The following is a 21,862-nucleotide window of genomic DNA, read 5'->3' on the forward strand; positions in this document are numbered from 1 at the left end:
GGAATCTTTTTATATTATCTATTCATCATTGTATTGCACTGATGAAGCCCCTGGTTGATGGACCAAAAACTCTGCATACAACCAATACACATGGTATTAGTTTTCCCATGCACAGATAGAAATGCATTTGGATATGAGAAGTGCAAATTTTGAGGTTTTCAACCTTTTTGGTGATTTCAATTTTTTTAATGTGATAAATAATAAATGCTGGGATTTTTTAATACACCTTTTACGCAATGAAAAGCACGTGTAGTATCACGTGACATTTATATGTAAACAAAGCGTAATGTTCGGACAATGAAAACGCGCGCAATATTTAAATCGTATAGAAAGCCTGAATATATATTCGCATAATATTCATATATAAAGTAAAAAGTTGTTTCGTTAGTGCTTTGTCCGGATTATGGATGCTACTCGCGAGTCCGATGTCTTTAAAAAGATGACCGTAGTTCAAATTAAAAATTTTCTACTTGCAAGAGGAGTCAGTGTAAATGGCTATGATAAAATTACGCTGATCAAAATAGCTGCTGCGGTTGAAAGAATGTGTATTCCTCTACTTCCAACCTTAACAAACGATCGAAAGAATGGTGCTGCAAGCGATGAACGTTTGATTATTAATGATATGGAAATCGAAAACCCCTTTAAAATGTCTGTGATGAATAACTTCATCGACTCTCCATCTTTCGGTTTGTACGACATATTCAACTATTTGATTTTCCATTCGACTGCGTACGATAAGCAAGGTCTAGCTGCGTACAAATCCTTCGACGACTACAGTCTATTTGAAGATGGCCATGTAGAATCGTTAATGACTAAAACATTGAACAATGAAAGGCTTCATGTCTATGTAGCTAAGGTGCGACCAGCTATGAAGGTGAAAACTGATGATGGAAAACCTTGCTACGATCTTTGGTTTATCTTGGAAGGTCATGGTCCCAACCGAGGTAGCGTTTTGAAGGCGAAGTGTATGTGCAAAGGAGGCCGTGATGGGGGATGTAAACACATCGGGGCCGCCATGTATTCGCTGGAAGAGGTGCTGAACACGCGAAGTAAAGATAGCGTGACAAGTGGCAGTTGTGTGTGGGTCAAGAAAGCTAGCGCTAGTACGAAAGCATGCGAAGTATCTGACCTAGTGATTGAAAAACCAAAATTACCTTCGTACAAACTGAGGAAGAGGGACCACGCATATTCTCAAAACATTGACGTGGACGTAAGAGCTCATAAGGACCAAAAGCCCATAAAGAAAAGAAAGCTGAGAAGACTTACCGGATTGATGAAACTAATGAAACAACGTCCTGCCATTCTGCCAGTACTCCAGAAACGATACTGCGCACCAAAGAAATCTCCAACACTATTGACCATTGAAAATGGTGACAAGAGTACAAGTGGTACCAGTTCAAGTGATGGGATCATGAAACGTAAAATTTCTATTTGCATGGAAAGCAACAAGCATGCCACAGAAGATTTAGTGTTTCAAAAGTTATCATTCACAGACAAGGAGATTGATGATATCAACCAGGCTACGGTAAAACAGTTCCAGTGCAAAGAATGGTATTGTGAAAAAGCTGGTTTCATTTCAGCATCGAAAGTTAAGCGTGTTGTTACCAGACAGGCAACTATTGAAAAGAACAGACCAAAGAAGACAGATGTCAGCTGTCTGGTAAACATGATTACAAATCCCAAAGTACCACCAAACATTGTTCTGCCACAACAACCACACAACTCATTAACATGGGGGTTAGTTCATGAGACAAGTGCAAGGGATGCTTACTTACGAGTTGAAAGGCACAAACACCACAATATAAAGTTAGTGTCTAAAGGCTTTCTCATTTCAAAGAAGAGAAAATTTCTTGGTGCCAGTCTCGACAACATAAAGACATGCCAGTGTTCCAGTAATTGTCCAGATGTTGTTGTCGAATATAAATGTCCATGGAAGCACAAAGATATGCATCCCAAAAAAGCGTTTTTGACACCAGAAATTGGTGGTATTGAAAAAGATAAGACCTTCTGTCTTACCAAAAGCAGTGCATACTATCACCAGATCCAGGCACAAATGTTTGTTTCTGAGCTTTTTCATTGTGACTTTGTTGTTTGGACAAGTCAAGGAATTTTTGTTCTGCCAGTATCATATGATGCTGCATTTATGGACCATGTTTGCAATCAGTTGGAAGCATTTTGGAAAGCAGAAGTTCTCCCTTGTATGATGGCAGACTCAAACTTGAATGGTAATTATGTTTATTTGTCAATATATATCACAGAGTTACAATTTCAGATTGTATTTCAAATTGTGAAATATATGTTTGTTCTGTTGCTTGTCTAGTTGCTAACACAGTAACTGGGGACAATCTAGATACAAACAAAGAAACTGCACCTAGAGTTACAAACAACAATGGGCATTCAGGTGAGTCAGTGCAGTGCACTGTGCTTAATTAAATTACAATTAGTTGTTCAGCTAGATAGTGGTTTACTAACTAAGTGATCACAAATACATTCTATGTTATCTATATTTATTTAGTTTCCCCTATGGTAACCCAATTACCTTGCAATGAACCTTGCAATATGCAAGTTATGGATTGTGATGGGAACAATTCCACTACAACAACATCATTCAAATTTCACGGTATTGAAGTGTATGAGCAAGATATTACAACCCTCGAGCCAGGAATGATGCTTAATGACACAGTTGTAACTGTCTTATTTGAGTAAGTGTATAAAAGCTTGTGATATTCACTTCATGTAAAATTCATACACAGAACTGGTTAAATTAATATCACAAAAAAAACACTTCTTATTGTAGAGAACTTGCTTGTCCATTCCCAGTCATCGATTCTCTTTTTTATTCTGTTCTTTGTGGGGAACAAGATGTAAGAAAAGCAACAAGCAGGTATTTCTCAATTACTGCATGCATGCACAAGTATTTATTATTAAATTGGTCATGACCATGCATATACATGTCTATCTGGTATCAGATTATGTTTTATGTAATGTAGGTCTGAACGAATCCTATCAGCCCAACCATTTTTCAAGGCAGATATTTTGAAAAATGACTACATAGTAATTCCAATCAACAGGAGGTATGAAACAACCTGATGATTACTTAATTTAAATGTAATCCACAATAGAAAATTGTTCTATCCTAAATGAACTATATATTCATTTACTTGCAGGCTACACTGGTTACTAGCCATCATAACCCCATGGTATTATGTGCAGTATTATATTTTTTGTCTGTAATTAAGTGTTAATTACTTATAATTAATAATGTTGTATTGCATTACATTTTACAGGCATGTGCTTTTTTTGGACTCTTTATCCTGGGAAATTTCTAGCAAAAGAGCTGAAATGAAGTATTTAATCAGGTGGGTTTGTTGAGGCCAATATAGTTGTGCACATGCAATTAATATTGTATTCATGTGTCTTCTTTTTATATAGTTATTTAGATCATATGTCTAATATATCAGGGAATCCCAATAGATGCACAAGTTTGAAATGCCATGTTCTAAAGGTTTGTGATATATATGTGCTATATATCTTGTATTTCCAAAGTGTATTAGGTTTAACCTCTGTTCAGTGTTCTTTTAGATGCAACCATTTTTTGTCTATTATATATAGGTTCCAAGGCAGGATCCTCATACTAACAACTGTGGGATTTACATAGCAATGTTTCTCAGTAGCTTTGAAAAGGTAAATGGTATTCAATATGTCAATTGAATAGTTTTCTATTACTCTACAAAAAGTGCTTTCTCTAATTACAGGACATTGAAAAATATGAGGAAAATCCTGATGAGTATGTCAAATTGACTCATTGTTGGTTCACAGAAGATGAAGCTGAAGAAAATAGAACCAGGATTAGAAACCAACTTACAGGACTGAGTTTATTGGCAAAACATAGAAAATAATTTACAGCTCAAGTCTACAGTATTCTTCCTCCTTGTTTATACAACTGGGCTGCAAATTTACTAATGCAGCACAAACAGCAATTATTGAGTTTACATGAGGCTTCATTGTTAAAGGGAAAGCACCTTTCAGAATAGTAAAACATTTTAGTTTTCTGATCATTCTTTCAATATGTACTCTTATTGTGGCCACACGTCGAGTTTGAGTTGATGTTACAGCAGACACATTTCCTTTCCTTAAAAGAGGTGGGGCCAAAAGCTTTGCTTCTTTGAGTGCTAGCAGGTCTTGAATATTAAAACCTTTGTCGGCCATCACCACATCACCTGCTTCAAGATGATCCAAAAAACCACTTTCTTTTACGATTTCTTTATCACTAATACTGCCAGTGAAGAGTCTTGAAACAAAATTAAGATGAGGTAAAGGAGACATTGAGATCAACAACTTGAAGGTATTGGTGGATAGGCCGTAGGATGAGCATCCAAAAGATGCTTAGAAAACGGATTCCGTTGCACCCCTCGTGGAACTACATAATTTTCACATGAATCAATAGATAAAAATTTACTTTATCAGAATCCGTTGTTCCCCAAGCGAAACAGGTGCACAATTGGGAGAACAATCCCTCCAAAGTTTTATATATTCGCGCTTCGAAATATTCGAACCGCCATTGTTTTAGTAGCAAATACGCATGCGCTTGTCAGCCAAACTCGCACTGCGCACGCGCATAAGCACGCACATGCTTCGAAGTGGAAACACGCTTAGTTATGCAAAACAATCATGGCTGAAAATATTTATAAAACTCGAATATCCTCATGTTTTATTCATTTTGTTGGCGTTACGGAGCAACTTTGCAAAGTTACACGCCAAGGGCTTAAGAAATGTCTTGAGTGTAGGTCTAAATGGGCCAAACTTAAATGTCAACAAGCTGAAATAGCTAAGAAATCGTACGAGAACATCGATGACGGATCTGTCAATTCATACATGGAGAACAGGAGAAGAACCCTGACAGCATTAACTTAGAATGGTACCATCGTATGAAATGCTGGAAGAGATTTTCTGATGAAGAGAATATCCGTAGACAACAGCGAAAAGAAAAAAGGAGAAGGAACTAGCTCTAAAACTGTAACTTCTACCGAAGAACTACATGTGGAAGTGGAACCAATAGAACCAAGACGAAAAAATTACACGCCAATCAGTCGCAGGCGTTAATAAGACCTTGCCTAAAAGAAAACGAGTCCAGAGATATGTATTGTTTGTGGAGAGAGACGCCTCTTGGTTCTCACTAGACAAGGTATGGTCATTTTGATAGATATAATATACTGTGCAATAGTGCAATGTGTACTAGTAGCACAGCATTCTCGAGTTTGGTTTTTAAAAATATCTTGAATTGTGGTCAATTAAGTTTATTTAGGGTAAAGTAGTTTTTAATGCTACAAACATCCAACTGTGTTATTAGCAGATATTTAGTTTAATAGTTTTGTTCACACCAGGTAACTAAGAAGAGAAAAAGAACCCCACTCATGTTGGCAGAAATAATTGATGCTGGTCTTCTACGTACAGCTGCCGTGAGAAAGAATGATGAACGGATACTTGTGCAAATCCGGGGGAAAGACTGTGTAGCACTGGAAGTCCCCTATCACAAAGTTTGCTACTGCAATTATACAAAATTTCTCACCAGAAGACAAAGAAGCAATTGGAGACTGAAAGATCTACATCAGTGTACGAGAAGTCTTATGATGTCTTCTGTAAGAAAGTAATCGAGACTGAGGTCATTGTAAATAAGCAAATAAGGTATATGAAAGATTTGCTGGAGAAATTTGTTATCATTGCTAAGGACACCGAGAATGTGGATGCATCTAAATATAGAGCTTTTAAACTCAAGCAACAACTGATGAAAAGTTATCCCCAACTTGTGTTCTAAGTACCGAAAATGAGAAATGTTAGTGAGATTGTATATGTGGAAAATTTGGATTCTTCCGAATTGGTTGAGGAACATATGTCAAACAAGTCAGAAAACAACGATGAAGACTTTGATGAAGAGAGCTATACCGGTACCATTGATGATGATGATCTGAATTCCAACACAGAAACTGAGGAAAATTCTAGAGTCAATGAGTTACAAATTCTATACAATGCTGCATTGATTCTTCGCCAAAAGGTCCAAGATATACCAAAACTGAATCTTCCTTGGCCACTATTGGCATCTGATTTGACAATGGATAATGTACAAAAAGTGGTTCCATGTGAACTTTTTAATGTCTCGGCTTGGACTTGTGGATTCCAACTTTAAGTGAGTACGTGCCAATTGAGGGCAAGAACAATGCCAAACTAACATCAATTGTACAAGACCTTGTGAATTTAGCATCTGGGGGAAGGAATCCTACGCCCAAGAGCATAGCACTTGCCATGGCACTTAGACAACTGACAGGTTCAGCCTCAGTGATTTCTCTATTGAGTGGCTTTGGACATTGCATGTCACACTCATTTGTATTGTGCCATGAAACTGCCCTTGCACAGATGAATATATCCAATGATTCTGCTATTCCTCCAGGCTTTGTTAGTGATGTTCCAACTTCTCTTGCATGGGATAATGATGATTTCTCAGAAGAAACTAGATCTGGCAAAGGGACAACTCACATCACTGGGGGCATTATCATTCAAAGGGAACAAAGTGCAAGTACTGAGTTACAGAAACGGGATAGCATTCCAAGGCTATATTTAAGCGAAATATTTAACTTGTTTCTTGATTGTGTGAGTTGTATGTATATTTATATATTCTCCATCCTGTTTGATACAGGTGGGTTTTTTACCTCACAATTTTTTATTGAATTAAGTTGTTAATAAGTAGAATTATACGTTAAAACGGTATTTTGAAACAATAGCCAATGAATTGAAGTGATTTAGCATATGAGCAAGCAAAATGTACAATGTGTTTTAACAATATTTAATGTGTGTGTATTTATTCGTTAATATTACAAGGTTTGATCTTTATTCCGTGATTTTATTTTGTTATTTTTACACGGGAAATCGGGGAAAACCCACAGGGAAAATCCATTTTTCCTGTCTGCGCGTGCGCAGTGCGAGTTTGGCTGACATGCGCATGCGTGTTTGCTACTAAAACAATGGCGGTTGGAATATTTCGAAGCGCGAATATAGCAAACTTTGGAGGGATTTTTTTCCCAATTGTGCACCTGTTTCACTTGGGGAGCGACGGATTCTGATAAAGTAAGTTTTTATCTATTGATTCATGTGAAAATTATGTAGTTCCACGAGGGGTGCAACGGAATTGCATCTTTTGGATGCTCATCCTACGGCCTAGGACTTGTACTGGCTGTAGGTGGTTCTTTGGCAGTGTGGTCTCGAAGGTTTCTCTACATAGAATTCAGTGCAATCAATGATAGCTCTGAGGTTCTTTATACCTCGAAGTGCCGTTGGAAATTCAATCCCTTGCAAATCATTTAACGTTGAGAAGGGCACAAAACATTTTAGTTCCTTACTCATGAAGAGAATCCAGGTTACAAAAATCCGGCTACCAGTCCCATTAGAAATGCCAAATATACCACTTAACATTTCAATACTGACATTCCTTCTCAACCTTATTAATGTGAACAGAAACTGTTCCCTGGTTGTGAGTTTGCACATATCATACTTCTTCTTGATATACATACTATGGCTGGTCGTCAACTTCGTTCTCTTTTTACCCCTCCAATAGTGAATTCGTTTTGCTTTTTGTTTTAAGATTTCATTAAAAATCGTATCAAGGCATTCCTTGCTCATGCCTGCAAAGACAATAAATAGTTGTAATAAATCACGTCACACAGCTTGTTTTAAAACAAAACGAACTACTCACCTGTATAGTGCATCGTTTTCTTTGGATCGTCCACTTTAGCTAGAAAAGATGCTTATGCATCTCAGCACTGTCTACCAACATTTTGTCTTGATATGGGTTCAAATGACAAAGCTCAACGTTGGTCTAAACATAAATGTGAACACTATCACCGAAATTCACGCGCAAAACATTCAGTACTGCTTTTATCAGCTCACCTGCGTACTACAAACAACTGATTGTTCAATCTTGTCGTCTACAAACGTTTCTACGTTAGAAGTTTCGTCGATGCTAGGATGATCTTCGTTGTTGGATTTGTCGCTGCACAGATTGCTGCAAGGGCCAACAGTCGCAGCACTATTTGCACTAAACGACAACAATATCTCAGCGACATTAAGTTCGGTGTCGGTCTTGCAACAATTCGTCGGTGCTTGGGCTAGCATTAGCAGCGAATTTGCAGCAGATTTTACATCACTTCGACGAGGTTTCTTCACGGGCTTCTGTCTGGCAACAGGGATTTTTCGTTTACGGTTCATCATGCGCTGCTGCGTATGTAAACAAACAGTCGATAATAAACACGAAATGTGGGCTAAAATCTCATCATACTTAAGATAATATTGTTGTTACTAACCTTTTCTTTACTTGTTGTTGCAGATATAGGATCAGGGTTTTCTTTTGTGGGCCCATTTTCACCCACAAAGTGAACACTGCAAACGTAACTATCCTTGTTACAATTGAATGAGTCGCCACGTTTACATGCTTCAATCCACCGTTTTCTCCTTTCTGGACATCTCTTCGCTCCAGGAAAGTGGAAAAATGTCACAGGATCACCTTCTACATTTTTTTGCATACGTTCAGGGTAACGAGAGTCGTTTTTGCACGTACCCCAAGCACATCTTTTTGTGGCAACCATAGTTCGATATTTAAATATTGCGCGCGCTATCATTGTCCGAACATCACGCTTTGTTTACATATAAATGTCACGTGATACTACACGTGCTTTTCATTGCGTAAAAGGTGTATTGTGTTTATCATATCTGTAATCAAATAGAGCCAGTATAATTAGGTCTGGGTACATGTGTAGTTGGAAATACTGACTGAGTAAGATAACTTTCACTTTGGAAAGTATTTCTTGTATTTTTCAAAGGAAAAAAAATATGGATATACCTTTTTGTGTTTGTACTAAATCAGTTATCACATAATTTTTTTATCAGGTCAGCAGAGCATGAAGACAATGAACTGAATGAAGTGATTGAACGTATATGCAAAAGGTATAAATTTGTTACAATTTATAGGCATATTGCATTATAGCAATAGGCTGATAAATTATTTCTGTGTGATGATGCATCAATTACCCTCAAGAAAACATTTTCCTTGGGGATTTTGCAAGTTCGATAAAATTCTGCCTGTTGCATACAAATAATTCTGATTAGCCAATTCTGTGAAAGGTTGTTGCTGTACTTATTTTTTATTCACACAATTATTAACATAATTATAACTGTTATAAGATGTTTAAATGAAATTATAACTTTTGATGACTTTGATTGATTCCAGTGCAGTTTCCTAGTCAATAGTTTTGCATGCTGTACAATGAAATTATGAAATATTCATTATAGGACAAGCACGTGTCAGTTGAGGTGGTTTGAAGCGATATGATTGGCTAATCAGTGATTCACGTGACACTCGGCTGCGGCTCATTTTTCCCTGACATTTTTCATTACCCGCGAAGATGAGGAGAAAACTGAGTTAAAAACGAACACGTTTTGTTGCCGTAATTCTATAATACGAGGTAATATTTTACTACGAATTTAAAATAGTTTTTGTTTCGTACATGCGAAGTCGAAAACCTTCAATTTTTGACAGCTGGAAATAACGGGGGAAAAACATTTTAACGTCGTTCTGAAGAAAAAAAATGGTCACAAAATTTATATATTTTTAGGAAATTGATATTTTTGTAGTTTGGTTTGTACAAAAAACAAAATCACTTGTCTGTGTTGTTGTCGTTTTTACGTTGTGAATTAATTTTCTCTGATAAAATGGCCATTTAATACTATGAAGTTCTCTTCAGTGAAATATAATCCTAAACTTCTGAAATTTTCTCTTAAAATATCTTAATCTAGATTTCAAGACTGGATGCCAAAGAAAGGATGTATTGACAAGAGTATAAATGACAAAGGTTTACTGGTGATAAAAAGTGTTTGGGAAATGCAAGAAGATCGCGTCATGAAAATGATTTCGTCGTTTGCGTCTGAGGATGATGATGAAACATTTACTTTGTTTGGATCAAATATTGCACCAGCAGAATCTACGGCTTTGTTCAAATTTCTAAGCCACATCAAGAACTTGAAAAAGCTTCAAATGATTGATTGTACTGTGACGAACATTACTATCCGTGAATTGGCTGAGTTTTTGAAGAAAGATAACCATGGCCTGGAGAATGACAACTGTGAACTTATTGTACTACATGTAAGTGACAATAGAGGTTTAACAACTGAAGGTGTTAAATATTTAAGTTATGCTTTGAAGAATGACAACTGTAAACTTACTAAACTAGATGTAAGAAACAATGTTTTAACAACTGAAGATGTTAAATATTTAAGTTATGCTTTGAAGAATGACAACTGTAAACTTACTGAACTAGATGTAAGTGGCAATGATTTAACAACTGAACATGTTAAATATTTAAGTGATGCTTTGAAGAATGACAACTGTAAACTTACTGAACTATATGTAAGGGGCAATGATATAAAAACTGAAGGTGTTAAATATTTAAGTGATGCTTTGAAGAATGACAACTGTAAACTTACTAAACTAGATGTAAGTTACAATCATTTAAGAACTGAAGGTGTTAAATATTTAAGTGATGCTTTGAAGAATGACAACTGTAAACTCACTGAACTATATGTAAGTGACAATGATATAAAAACTGAAGGTGCTAAATATTTAAGTGATGCTTTGAAGAGTGACAACTGTAAACTTACTAAACTAGATGTAAGTGGCAATGATTTAAGAACTGAAGGTGTTAAATATTTAAGTGATGCATTGCAGAATGACAACTGTAAACTTACTGAACTATATGTAAGTTATAATAATTTGAAAACTGAAGGTGTTAAATATTTAAGTCATGCTTTGAAGAATGACAACTGTAAACTTACTAAACTAGATGTAAGAAACAAAGATTTAACAACTGAAGATATTGAATATTTAAGTGATGCTAAGAGTGGCAACTGCAAACTGATTTACTAAATGTAAAGTCGTAATGGCTGCAATCCTGTAAAACGCGTCAAATGTTTTTCCTAAGCTGTATATTGCAGGCAAATCATATTAATATTTTTTTACACAACACATTGGTTATTTTACTCTCATAGATTTTTATACGAGCAAATGTTATTTGAAATGTTTTTTGTGGAATATATTTTGCCTGTGTTGATGAGAAGTTTATGAAAAATTTATGTTGGAATATTTTACCAACAAATTTAATAAATCAGTTTCCATTACCATTATTTGAAAAGTCAATCAGTGTTTGTAGTTTCTAGAAAGGTTTTCATTGCTTTGTAAATAGTTTCTTGATTGTATATGATTGTAATTCTAATAATTTGTATTTTGTAGTTTAAATAATTTGTAAGGTAGATTTCTTTAAATAAATTCGCTGAACAGTTGTATGTTATACATACGACATGCAAGCATTGTTTATTTAAAATAAACTTTTTACAGCTAATTTTAATCCTTTGTGTTGTGATCCATCTCGACCAAAGACCTTCCGATATAAACACAGGATAAATTTCGTCTCAGGAAAGAAACTTTAAGCTGCTGAGCGGATATTCAAGTGTGAGATAACTTTGACTGTTTGAGTCAGTTTGACAGCAAAGAAACACATGATATTGTCTGGGAGATTTATTACAGGATTGCCAGGATCTTGTTATATACTTATTTCAATTTTCAATACCTCAAAGCAATCTTGCGCTTCGTTAACCAGGATCATGTAAACAGCCCCTAGCCTAGCCTAAAATAAACTTTTTACTACTAATATTAATGCTTTGTCTTAGCGATCCACCTCGTCCGAAGATCTTCCTATTATAAAAAGGGGATGAATTTCGTCTGAGGAAAGCAAGCTAGCTTGGGTACCAGGTCTGGATCATCTTCATACAAACCAACCCATGAGACATGCATTGTCGTTGTTACAAAGAAATTTACCACCAGTATCAAAAAATATGTTTTAAACAATTGTCCAGCTCGTGCATGGTTCAACCTACACCCCGACAGATATACAATGGACAAAAAACAGTAAAACTAGAGCAAAAAAAAGGAATATGCTAAAGCGAATGATCTTTGCTTTGTAAAAAGTGTCTGAAAAACATTTGCCTTCTAGGCGCAAAATATTCTTTTTGGAATTGTTATCAAAAATTATTTACAATTAAAACAAACGCCAAGCCTGCAGCACGCGGAACCCAAAAAAAGCCCTGAATTTTAAGAGCTTGCAGTCGCGACTAATTTTTTTGTATTGAAGGGAACGATATAAGAAAGTATTTCCAACAATGATTATTGAAAGATATGAACCCAATTACACTGAATCAGAACACTTGGGTGCAATTTTATGATGTGTGTGCTATAGCGTGAAGCTTTTATCTTTGCTGAGCGCTGCACGACTTTACTTTATACGCGAGTGCAGTGTTTATGATTATTGCGTGGCTGTTGTTCAGCTTTGTAAAGGAAAACTGCCCGAAGCACACATCATTGAGTGCTACGCATTGTACCTAAACCTAGCTGCTTACGTTAAGTTTAAGTTCGACCAAGCTAATGTTTGACAACTTCACGGAAACCGCGCAGAATGGAAACATGATGGAAACACAATACCACGTTACTAAGACGGCCATTCACGAGCTTAAACCGCAGAGACTTTTCAAAGTTCGCCATGTTTAAGAACAAAGTCTCGTTTTTCAAATCAGTTGCCCGTCGACGAAGAAACACATGAAAATACTCCACAAACTCTTCCTGTTTAGCGCAGGAAGCTCGTGTACCATTCTTTCATGAACTGTAGATACCAAATATGCAGACAAAAAGAATGAACATTGAATGAAGTCTGCCCGCAAGAGAGAGAGAACTTAACCTGTGAAGACTTTAGGCAATGGTAATATTCAAGAAATGTGTATATTAGGTGTTTAAAGGACATGAAAATAATAGCACACGAGCAAGCGCCCTGAAAAGGAATGTCCCTGAGTGTGCGGTAGTTGATCACCAGGTTTTGACCGAGGTTGTGTACCCAGAACTTACATGCACATACCACACACAACATTAGTCCTGGGTACCAAATTAACCATTGCCTGAACTCAGGATAACAAGAAAAATGTATACCTAGGGTGATCCCTCTTTCATCCGGCTGCATGGCGTCGCTTTATATCCATAAACGATCCTTTGTGACGGTGCTTGATACAACGAGTACCACCAGGGACCCCTTCGAATGAAAATGTTCATTTCGTTTTCCAGAAATACCGTGTTTGATATCATGCAGTATTATTGTGACAAGTCCTCAAGCGCAACAACCTCTTTCGACCGATGCTGGACATCCGATTACGTCATGGTTGTTTTTTAATCCGTCCCTCTTCGCTTCTGTCGTCTTTAGGGTTCGGTGAATTTATTGTTCGAGGTTTAGCAGCACAAATCTGTGAAACAAAAGGCACGTGTGAGCGTAAATTTGAGCAGCACCCCGAAGCGAAATAGCTTTAAAACTGACAGAAATGTTTTCAAAATTAGGACAACTACAGACTAACAATTACCTTGTGACCTTCAGAAGCATTTGTCGGCATTTTGTTGACGTTAAATGCTCTCTGATAACGCCTTTCAACGCGAAACGTCACCGTGCATGGTTCTAGTTCTTTTCCAAATCTTGTGGAAGTTCAGGTTATTTCACAACTCGTAGCTCCTCGTTCTACAATAGACATCCACTCAGCGCATCTTTGAATGCTCTCTAGGGACGCATTACAATGTAAATCATCGTCAGTGATTATAGATTCTTCTGAAATCTTATGAAGATTTAAGTTTACTGCTGTCGACACATACCATCGCCTCATGACCACTTTATCGAGATTGTCGAATTTTACATCCTGAAATTGAAGATAAAGTAAACTTTAGTTGCACAAATAAATCCTAGGATGTTTTAAAACATTACTACAACAAATTAGGGCAGAAAATACGAAACAAAACGAGAAACTAAGCTATTAAGATAGACCTTGTGCTTACCAAGGTGTGACTTTAAAGTCGGCGTTGAATGAACACGTTCTCGTCGAATTAACGAAGCTGAAATTGAAGATAAATCAAGAATAAGTTACACAAATCAAACAACGAATATTGTAAAGCATTATAACGATGAAATAAGACAATAATTTCAAGAAACGACCGCAAATAAACGGCCGGTATTTTAAGAGAAATAAACACGCTAACTTAACTCATTGTAATATCACATCATTTCGACGAAAACACAGATAAAATATCATTTGATTCTTATACTCACTTCGTCTTCTTGTCTTTTTCTTCAAAGTCATTTTAGAGAAGTTTAAGCAGGGTTTTTTCCTCGTAAAATATGTGACGTTCTCGTCCTTTTGTCGTGAACGGTACATCAAAAAAGTGGAAGAATCGTAGTCACATGCGACATGCGCCTAGGGCATGACCAAAATTAAAATTCGAATTTGCCTCCCAAATCAGCTCCGCGTCCTTGATCCTCATTGGTCGTATTCTTTCGTCCGACGGACGAGCACGGAAAGTAACGGGCGTATAACTGGCCCTTAAATTAGGTGGGGAACTTTATGAGGCTCGCCCAAAAAGCCTAGTGTCCCACTCAACCTGTTTAAGCGGAAAACCTAAGAACAAGCATGGGACGAGGGCTTACTTTCCTTCGATGGGTGAGACACTGTGCCGGCCGAAAGTATTCAGGAACACGAGTGTTAAAAGCAAGCTATCATACATAAAGTTTTGCCTGTTTAACACGCCTTGTGGGGACTCTCTTCAGTATTCAAAAATATCAAAAAATGGTCAAGGGTTGTAGTGGTTTTTCAATTGCTCTAAAATTGGTCGTGTTTTTGACCTCAAAGCTCTCGGTATAGTGGTGAATGCAAAGTTCTTGCAAGTGGTAAGTGATGTTTGCGAGTGATTACGAGTCGAATACAAGTCTGGAATGTGACCTCACGAGCTCTTTATTCAAGGGGAAGTACATTGAAACACAATGTCGTCTTCAATATGCCCAAGAATTCCTCCCTTCGTTATCTCTCAATGTCCAGATTGTGATATGTTTTAGACTTGTGGATTCGAACAGAACAATATGTTTTCATTATGATCACAGAGAAGAATTGGGCAAACACTAATCTAAACGAGCTTGTAGACATATTTCCGTTTACGGTTGAAGTGAAAACTGGCTGGTTAAGCCCTTGAAAACTATTTCAGTTCAATGGGGTAGTAATTTGGTTATCTCGTTGGTAAATAGTGTTCTGGGAATTGAACCCAGAGACTGAATCATACAGTTGATTCAAGGTTCTCATGCAAAACCATTTTAGTTAAAAGAAAGTTTACCAAGTGCCTTCAGTCTTTCTTCTCATGAACACTGGGCGACACTGCGCAGTTTAGTGAAATTATAATTCATTCTGTAACCATTGTTTCAAACAGTACAATATTTAGTCCAAACCACACGCACTATTTTTTTGCCAAATGAAAAATAATCGAAAGGAAAAACCAAGATGAATCGCGGCGCAGTGGATGAGCTCTGGGAACTAGTCTGTCAAACTCAAACTATGACCTCTGCACTCCACACATCTGTGGCTCCACAGCACCTGTTGCATGCTGGTCATGGTTCACGAGGAGATCGTGCGGTGCCACCCGGGCTCAACCCACAGCTCACAGTGCCCTAACCTCGTACGTTTACGACACACGACTAACAGCAAACGGCAAATTTCAAATCGCTTTTGGGGGCAAACTTCACAAGTTTTTGCCCGCCAAGTAGCTAATTCATGCTTCAGTTTTCATCGACAAATTGACCAAACTTCGAACAGCTAACAGTTGGCCTCAAAATATGATTTGAAATTTGCAGTTTGCTGTTAGCCGTGTGCCGTGAACGTCATTCTTAACGTCTGTTCACACGATCCAATTTTGATAGATCCAATTCACTTCTGACGTATGAATTATAGTTTGTTATTGATAAAGCAGCACTGCATTGGCTTCAGTGGATTTGCTGCTGATATACATTACAAGACAACAGACTATAAAACATCCATCAGAAGTGAATTATATCTTAGAAAATTGGATCGTGTATTGGATCGTGTGAACAGACCTTTAAGGTTCATAATCACATGACAATCTCGTGATCTACGAGATTGAGAACTGGAAGAACTGGAGGGTGAAATTAAAAAGGGTGTTGGTGCAAAATAACAGCAGGGTGGTCGTCATGTGATCAAATCTAATCTTCTGGCAAAATTAGTAAATTACCGACATGGATGCTTGCTTAAAACTGATTCCTCGTAATTGTTACAATACCTACAGTTCAGTAGTTCTTGCTTTGTTTGTAGCAACTGGTGTTGCTCTAATTGGAATCGCGAGTGATTACGAGTCGAAATCAAGTTTGGAATGTGACCTCACGAGCTCTTTATTCAAGGGGAAGTACATTGAAACACAATGTCGTCTTCAATATGCCCAAGAATTCCTCCCTTCGTTATCTCTCAATGTCCAGATTGTGATACGTTTTGGACTTGTCGTTGTGTTGACCGTTGTCTACGGTTACCTGGTGAAACATAGAGTCGACATCTTCGCAAATAATCCAAACACAACGACGAACGAGGGCGTAGAAGAAAGCCAGCCACTACAGTCTGAAGAATCGCCAGCCACACGGGAAGTCTATCGAGGTAGTAATCGTCGTTATTTTGTATTTATGGCTTACATAATCCATTTGATCGTTTGTCGTATAATACCACTGACAATATTCTCAGCAGTTCTCTTAACCTCGTCCAATTTTCCGACCCATTTTCAATGTCCTTTGCCCAATATGAAAACAACAACTAGTACTTCCCATGAGAACGTCACACGACCAAATACGAATTCTTCATTTGTGGACTGCACTTATTCAATGGCTGGCAAGAAACAACAAGTTGTTGTCGGCTTTATCACGATAAATTTTCTCGTCGATGCAGTGACACTCGTTGAGATTGTTTATCTGTTGTGGTCGGCATTGAAGAGACCAACTTTCCATACTGATCATGAGTTCATTAGCTTGTACCTTTTACGAAAACGAACCAAAACAATCCTAGAAATAAACGAAATAATTCCATCAATCCAATCTAAAAATTTATTTGACCTGACTGCGATCTTTGGAGGGAAACGTTTGTCAGATCGAGAACTGGAGGAGATCTATATCAATGTTATGATTCACGATGGAAGAGAAACAACCTATAATTCCAGGAGAAGATATGAAGATAGACATGAGATTTATGAAGCTCGTTTAGAAAAACTCCCTAATGCAAAAGTGTTTAAGAGTACAGCAGAATTATTTCAAGCAGCAGAAGCTGGTAAGAAACAACCTAGAACTGTTCTTGTAATGGGCAGACCTGGAATTGGAAAAACTTTACTGACAAGAAAAATTTTTCAGGAGTATAAAAAACGCGTAGAAAAATTCTGGCATGGAAGAATTGTACTATTGATCCAATTACGTGATTTTAACACCGGAGAAACAAGTCTTAAAATAATGTTAAGTCAAGTTCATGGTTCTGTTATGCCAGCTGATTGCAACATGACCATCTACGAATATATTTGCAGAAACCCAAGTAATGTGATTCTTGTTTTTGATGGCTTAGATGAACTTAAAGTTGACAAAAAGTTTTTAACTGATGAAAAGATCATAAACAGCCCAGACAAAATGTGTCATATGTTTCTTATCCTTAAACAGCTGGTGGAAGGCAAACTATTGCCTGGAGCTACTGTGTTAATCACATCTCGACCTACAGCAGAAGATATTTATCAGTCTCTAAAGTTTCATCGGAAAGTGGAGATACTGGGTTTTAATGAAGAACAAATAGAAAAGTATGTTAAGATGTTTTGCGATGATGACACAAGAAGTTCAGAGATGTGGCAAGTAATCAAGAGTTCACCAGAACTTTTAAGCTTCTGTTACATACCAGTCAACTCCTATATAGTGTGCTTGACATTATACGAGAGCATTGATTTTGGTCAACATGAGAAGAATAAAAGCTACTGCAGGATTCCTAAAACAATGACTGAACTGTACAAAAGAGCTATAAGGATTTTGCTGTTCAATCACAATTCAAAATATGATGTGAATAAACCAGTCCCAAAGGATTATCTGACTGCAAAACTTCCAAAGCAGCTTCAAAACAACTTAGACAAACTGAAAGAAATTGCAAAGCAAGGGATGGAAGACAACCAGCTAGTTTTTCAGTTTGATAGCAGTGATGAATTTATGGATAACTTAGCAGATTCTGGTGTATTTAATCAGTTGGAAGATGAAAATCAGTACATCTTTTCTTTCCTTCATCTTACAATTCAAGAGTTTCTGACAGCACTATATGTGGTTGATGATATTAGAAATGTTGAATCATTTTTATCTGATCACATTGATGAACCCAGGTGGCATTTGGTGATCCAGTTTGTAGCTGGGTTACTTGGAGATAGGATGAGGGAGTTAAGGTATGTCTCAATTTTCCTCAAATTAGTTAAAAAAAGTAATACAGTAGCCAGTTATATTGTATAGTCACAACTCAATTTGATAGTTATTTGTATGTGAGGGAATCTTTTTATATTATCTATTCATCATTGTATTGCCCTGATGAAGTCCCTGGTTGATGGAGCAAAAACTGTGCATATAACCAATACACATGGTATTAGTTTTCCCATGCACAGATAGAAATGCTTTTGGTTATGAGAAATGGAAATTTTGGTGTTCTTTAATATGGTAATTAATGAAGGCTGGGGTTTTTTAATTGTGTTTATCATATCTGTAATCAAATAGGGTCAGTATAATTAGTTATGGGTGTGTGTAGTTGGAAATACTGCTTATGATTAAGATAGCAACTTTCACTTTCGAATTTGGAAAGTATTTCTTGTATTTTTAAAGCAAAAAAATATGGATATACCTTTTTGTATTTGTACTAAATCAATTCTCACATATAATTTTATCAGGTTAGCAAAGTATAAAGACAATAAAGTGATCAAGCGTATATGCAAAAGGTATAAATTTGTTATAATTTATAGGCATATTGCATTATAGCTGTGATTATAGCAATAAATTATTTCTGTGTAATGCATTAATTTATTATATGGATTTATACCTCAAGAAAACATTTTCCTTGGGGATTTTCCAAGGTTGATAAAACTTCTGCCTGTTGCATACAAAAAATTCTGATTAGCCAATTCTGTGAAAGGTTGTTGCTGTACTTATTTTTTATTCACACAATTATTAACATAATTATAACTGTTTTAAGATGTTTAAATGAAATTATAACTTTTGATGACTTTGATTGATTCCAGTGCAGTTTCCTAGTCAATAGTTTTGCATGCTGTACAATGAAATATTCATTATAGGACAAGCACGTGTCAGTTGAGGTGGTTTGAAGCGATATGATTGGCTAATCAGTGATTCACGTGACACTCGGCTGCGGCTCATTTTTCCTGACATTTTTCATGACCCGCGAAGATGAGGAGAAAACTCAGTTAAAAACCAACAAAAAAACCTTTGAAAAACTATTCAAGATTATTAAAAAGAAAGAAGGGAAAGCTGGAATTACCTGAATGGATATATTTAAATCATTTAAGTGACGTTTTGTTGCCGTAATTCTATAATATGAGTTAATATTTTACTACGAATTTAAAATAATTTTTGTTTCGTACATGCGAAGTCGAAAACCTTCAATTTTAGGCAGCTGGAAAAAACGGGGAAAAAAACATTTTAACGTCGTTCTGAAGAAAAAAACGGTCATAAAATTGATATATTTTTTAAGAAATTCATATTTTTGTAGTTTCGAAAAGCAAAATCACTTGTCTGTGTTGTTGTCGTTTTCACGCTGTGAATTAATTTTCTCTGATAAAATGGCCATTTAATACTACGAAGTTCTCTTCAGTGAAATATAATCCTAAACTTCTGAAATTTTCTCTTAAAATATCTTAATCTAGATTTCAAGACTGGATGCCAAAGAAACGACGTATTGACGAGAGTAATGACAAAGGTTTACTCGTGATAAAAAGTGTTTGGGAAATGCAAGAAGATCGCGTCATGAAAATGATTTCGTCGTTTGCGTCTGGGGATGATCATGAAACATTTACTTTGAACTACATAAATATTGCACCAGCAGAATCTACGGCTTTGTTCAAATTTTTAAGCCACATCAAGAACTTGAAAAAACTTCAAATCATTGGTTGTACTGTGACGAACATTACTATCCGTGAATTGGCTGAGTTTTTGAAGAAAGATAACCATGACCTGGAGAATGACAACTGTGAACTTACTGAACTAGATGTAAGTGTCAATAGTGGTTTAACAACTGAAGGTGTTAAATATTTAAGTGATGCTTTGAAGAGTGACAACTGTAAACTTACTAAACTATATCTAAGTGGCATTGGTTTAAAAACTGAAGCTGCTAAATATTTAGGTGATGCTTTGAAGAATGACAACTGTAAACTTACTAAACTATATTTAAGTTGCATTGGTTTAACAACTGAAGTTGTTAAATATTTAAGTGATGCTTTGAAAAATGACAACTGCAAACTTACTGAACTAAATGTAAGTCGCAATGATTTAAAAACTGAAGGTGCTAAATATTTAAGTGATGCTTTGAAGAGTGACAACTGTAAACTTGCTAAACTAGATGTAAGTAACAATGATTTAAAAGCTGAAGGTGTTAAATATTTAAGTGATGCTTTGAAGAATGAAAAGTGTAAACTTACTGAACTAAATGTAAGTCGCAGTAATTTAACAACTGAAGGTGTTAAATATTTAAGTGATGCTTTGAAGAATGTCAACTGTAAACTTACTGAACTAAATTTAAGTGGCAATGATTTAAAAACTGAAGATATTAAATATTTAATTGATGCTAAGAGTGACAACTGCAAACTTTTACTAAATGTAAAGTCGTAATGGCTGCAATCCTGTAAAACCATAGGAAGCCCAGACAAATGAGTCGGCCATTTATCTATACAACTAGTGACGTAACTTTTTTATTGTAGTAATTTGTGTTTTAATTTGTGAATATGTTGAAAATTGAAGCGAGAGTTTCCTTCCTTCCTTCCCAATAATATAGTAAGTTACGTCAATAGTGGTATAGTCAAATGGCGGACTCATTTGTCTGGGCTTCTATGGTAAAACACGTCAAATGTTTTTGTTAAGATGTATATTGCAGGCAAATCATATTAATATTTTTTTACACAACACATTGGTATTTTTACTCTCATGGTTTTTTATAACAGCAAATGTTATTTTGAAATGTTTTTTGTGGAATATATTTTGCCTGTGTTCATGAGAAGTTTATGAGAAATTTATGTTGGAATTTTTGCATTGCCATTGTTAAAAAAGTCAATCACTGTTTGTAGTTTCTAACAAGGTTTTTTATTGCTTTGTAAATAGTTTCTTGATTGTATATGATTGTAATTCTAATGATTTGTATTTTGTAGTTTAAATAATTTGTAAGGTAGATTTCTTTAAATAAACTCACTGAACAGTTGTATGTTTAACATACGACATGCAAGCATTGTGTATTTAAAATAAACTTTTTCAGCTAATTTTAATCCTTTGTGTTGTGATCCACCTCGACCAAAGACCTTCCGATATAAACACAGGATAAATTTCGTCTCAGGAAAGAAACTTTAAGCTGCTGAGCTGATATTCAAGTGTGAGATCACTTTGACTGTTTGAGTCAGTTTGACAGCAAAGAAACACATGATATTGTCTGGGAGATTTATTACAGGATTGCCAGGATCTTGTTATATACTTATTTCAATTTTCAATACCTCAAAGCAATCTTGCGCTTCGTTAACCAGGATCATGTAAACAGCCCCTAGCCTAGGCTAAAATAAACTTTTTACTACTAATATTAATGCTTTGTCTTAGCGATCCACCTCGTCCGAAGATCTTCCTATTATAAAAACTAAAAGGGGATGAAT

At 36.1% G+C, this 21,862-nt stretch overlaps 4 protein-coding genes and 1 long non-coding RNA gene across 5 annotated transcripts; 3 read left to right on the forward strand and 2 right to left on the reverse strand.

Moving 5' to 3' along the window:
* Nucleotides 1-303: 303 nt before the first annotated feature.
* On the forward strand, nt 304-4,009 carry LOC114528655. The gene is made up of 10 exons (XM_028550327.1): nt 304-2,225; nt 2,321-2,401; nt 2,516-2,702; nt 2,798-2,884; nt 2,991-3,074; nt 3,168-3,200; nt 3,288-3,359; nt 3,433-3,505; nt 3,613-3,684; nt 3,756-4,009. The coding sequence occupies exons 1-10, from the start codon at nt 404-406 to the stop codon at nt 3,897-3,899; spliced, it is 2,655 nt and encodes an 884-aa protein (XP_028406128.1). The 5' UTR covers nt 304-403; the 3' UTR covers nt 3,900-4,009.
* Nucleotides 3,901-8,256, reverse strand: LOC114528716. Its single transcript, XM_028550393.1, has 4 exons — nt 7,947-8,256; nt 7,745-7,795; nt 7,212-7,673; nt 3,901-4,352 (listed from the first exon to the last, which is right to left on the reverse strand). The coding sequence occupies exons 1-4, from the start codon at nt 8,254-8,256 to the stop codon at nt 3,901-3,903; spliced, it is 1,275 nt and encodes a 424-aa protein (XP_028406194.1).
* Nucleotides 8,257-9,853: 1,597 nt separating this feature from the next.
* LOC114528717 (NLR family CARD domain-containing protein 3-like) lies at nt 9,854-10,966 on the forward strand. The gene has a single exon (XM_028550394.1). It carries the CDS (start codon nt 9,854-9,856, stop codon nt 10,964-10,966), a length of 1,113 nt encoding a protein of 370 aa, XP_028406195.1.
* Nucleotides 10,967-13,072: 2,106 nt separating this feature from the next.
* LOC114528660 lies at nt 13,073-14,303 on the reverse strand. The gene is made up of 4 exons (XR_003687520.1): nt 14,229-14,303; nt 13,958-14,014; nt 13,495-13,821; nt 13,073-13,380 (listed from the first exon to the last, which is right to left on the reverse strand). It is a non-coding gene; the product is annotated as an uncharacterized LOC114528660 (long non-coding RNA).
* A 1,690-nt stretch (nt 14,304-15,993) lies between these two features.
* LOC114528654 (NACHT, LRR and PYD domains-containing protein 3-like) lies at nt 15,994-20,501 on the forward strand (the record flags this gene model as incomplete). The annotated part of the gene is made up of 3 exons (XM_028550326.1): nt 15,994-18,397; nt 18,890-18,937; nt 19,880-20,501. Coding segments are annotated over exons 1-3 (2,874 nt in total), but the record flags the coding sequence as incomplete, so codon positions are not given.
* Between the last annotated feature and the right edge of the window lie 1,361 nt (nt 20,502-21,862).

The sequence above is a fragment of the Dendronephthya gigantea genome, unplaced genomic scaffold (assembly GCF_004324835.1).
Source record: "Dendronephthya gigantea isolate DGI-Jeju-01 unplaced genomic scaffold, DenGig_1.0 000051F, whole genome shotgun sequence".
Lineage (NCBI taxonomy): Eukaryota > Metazoa > Cnidaria > Anthozoa > Malacalcyonacea > Nephtheidae > Dendronephthya > Dendronephthya gigantea.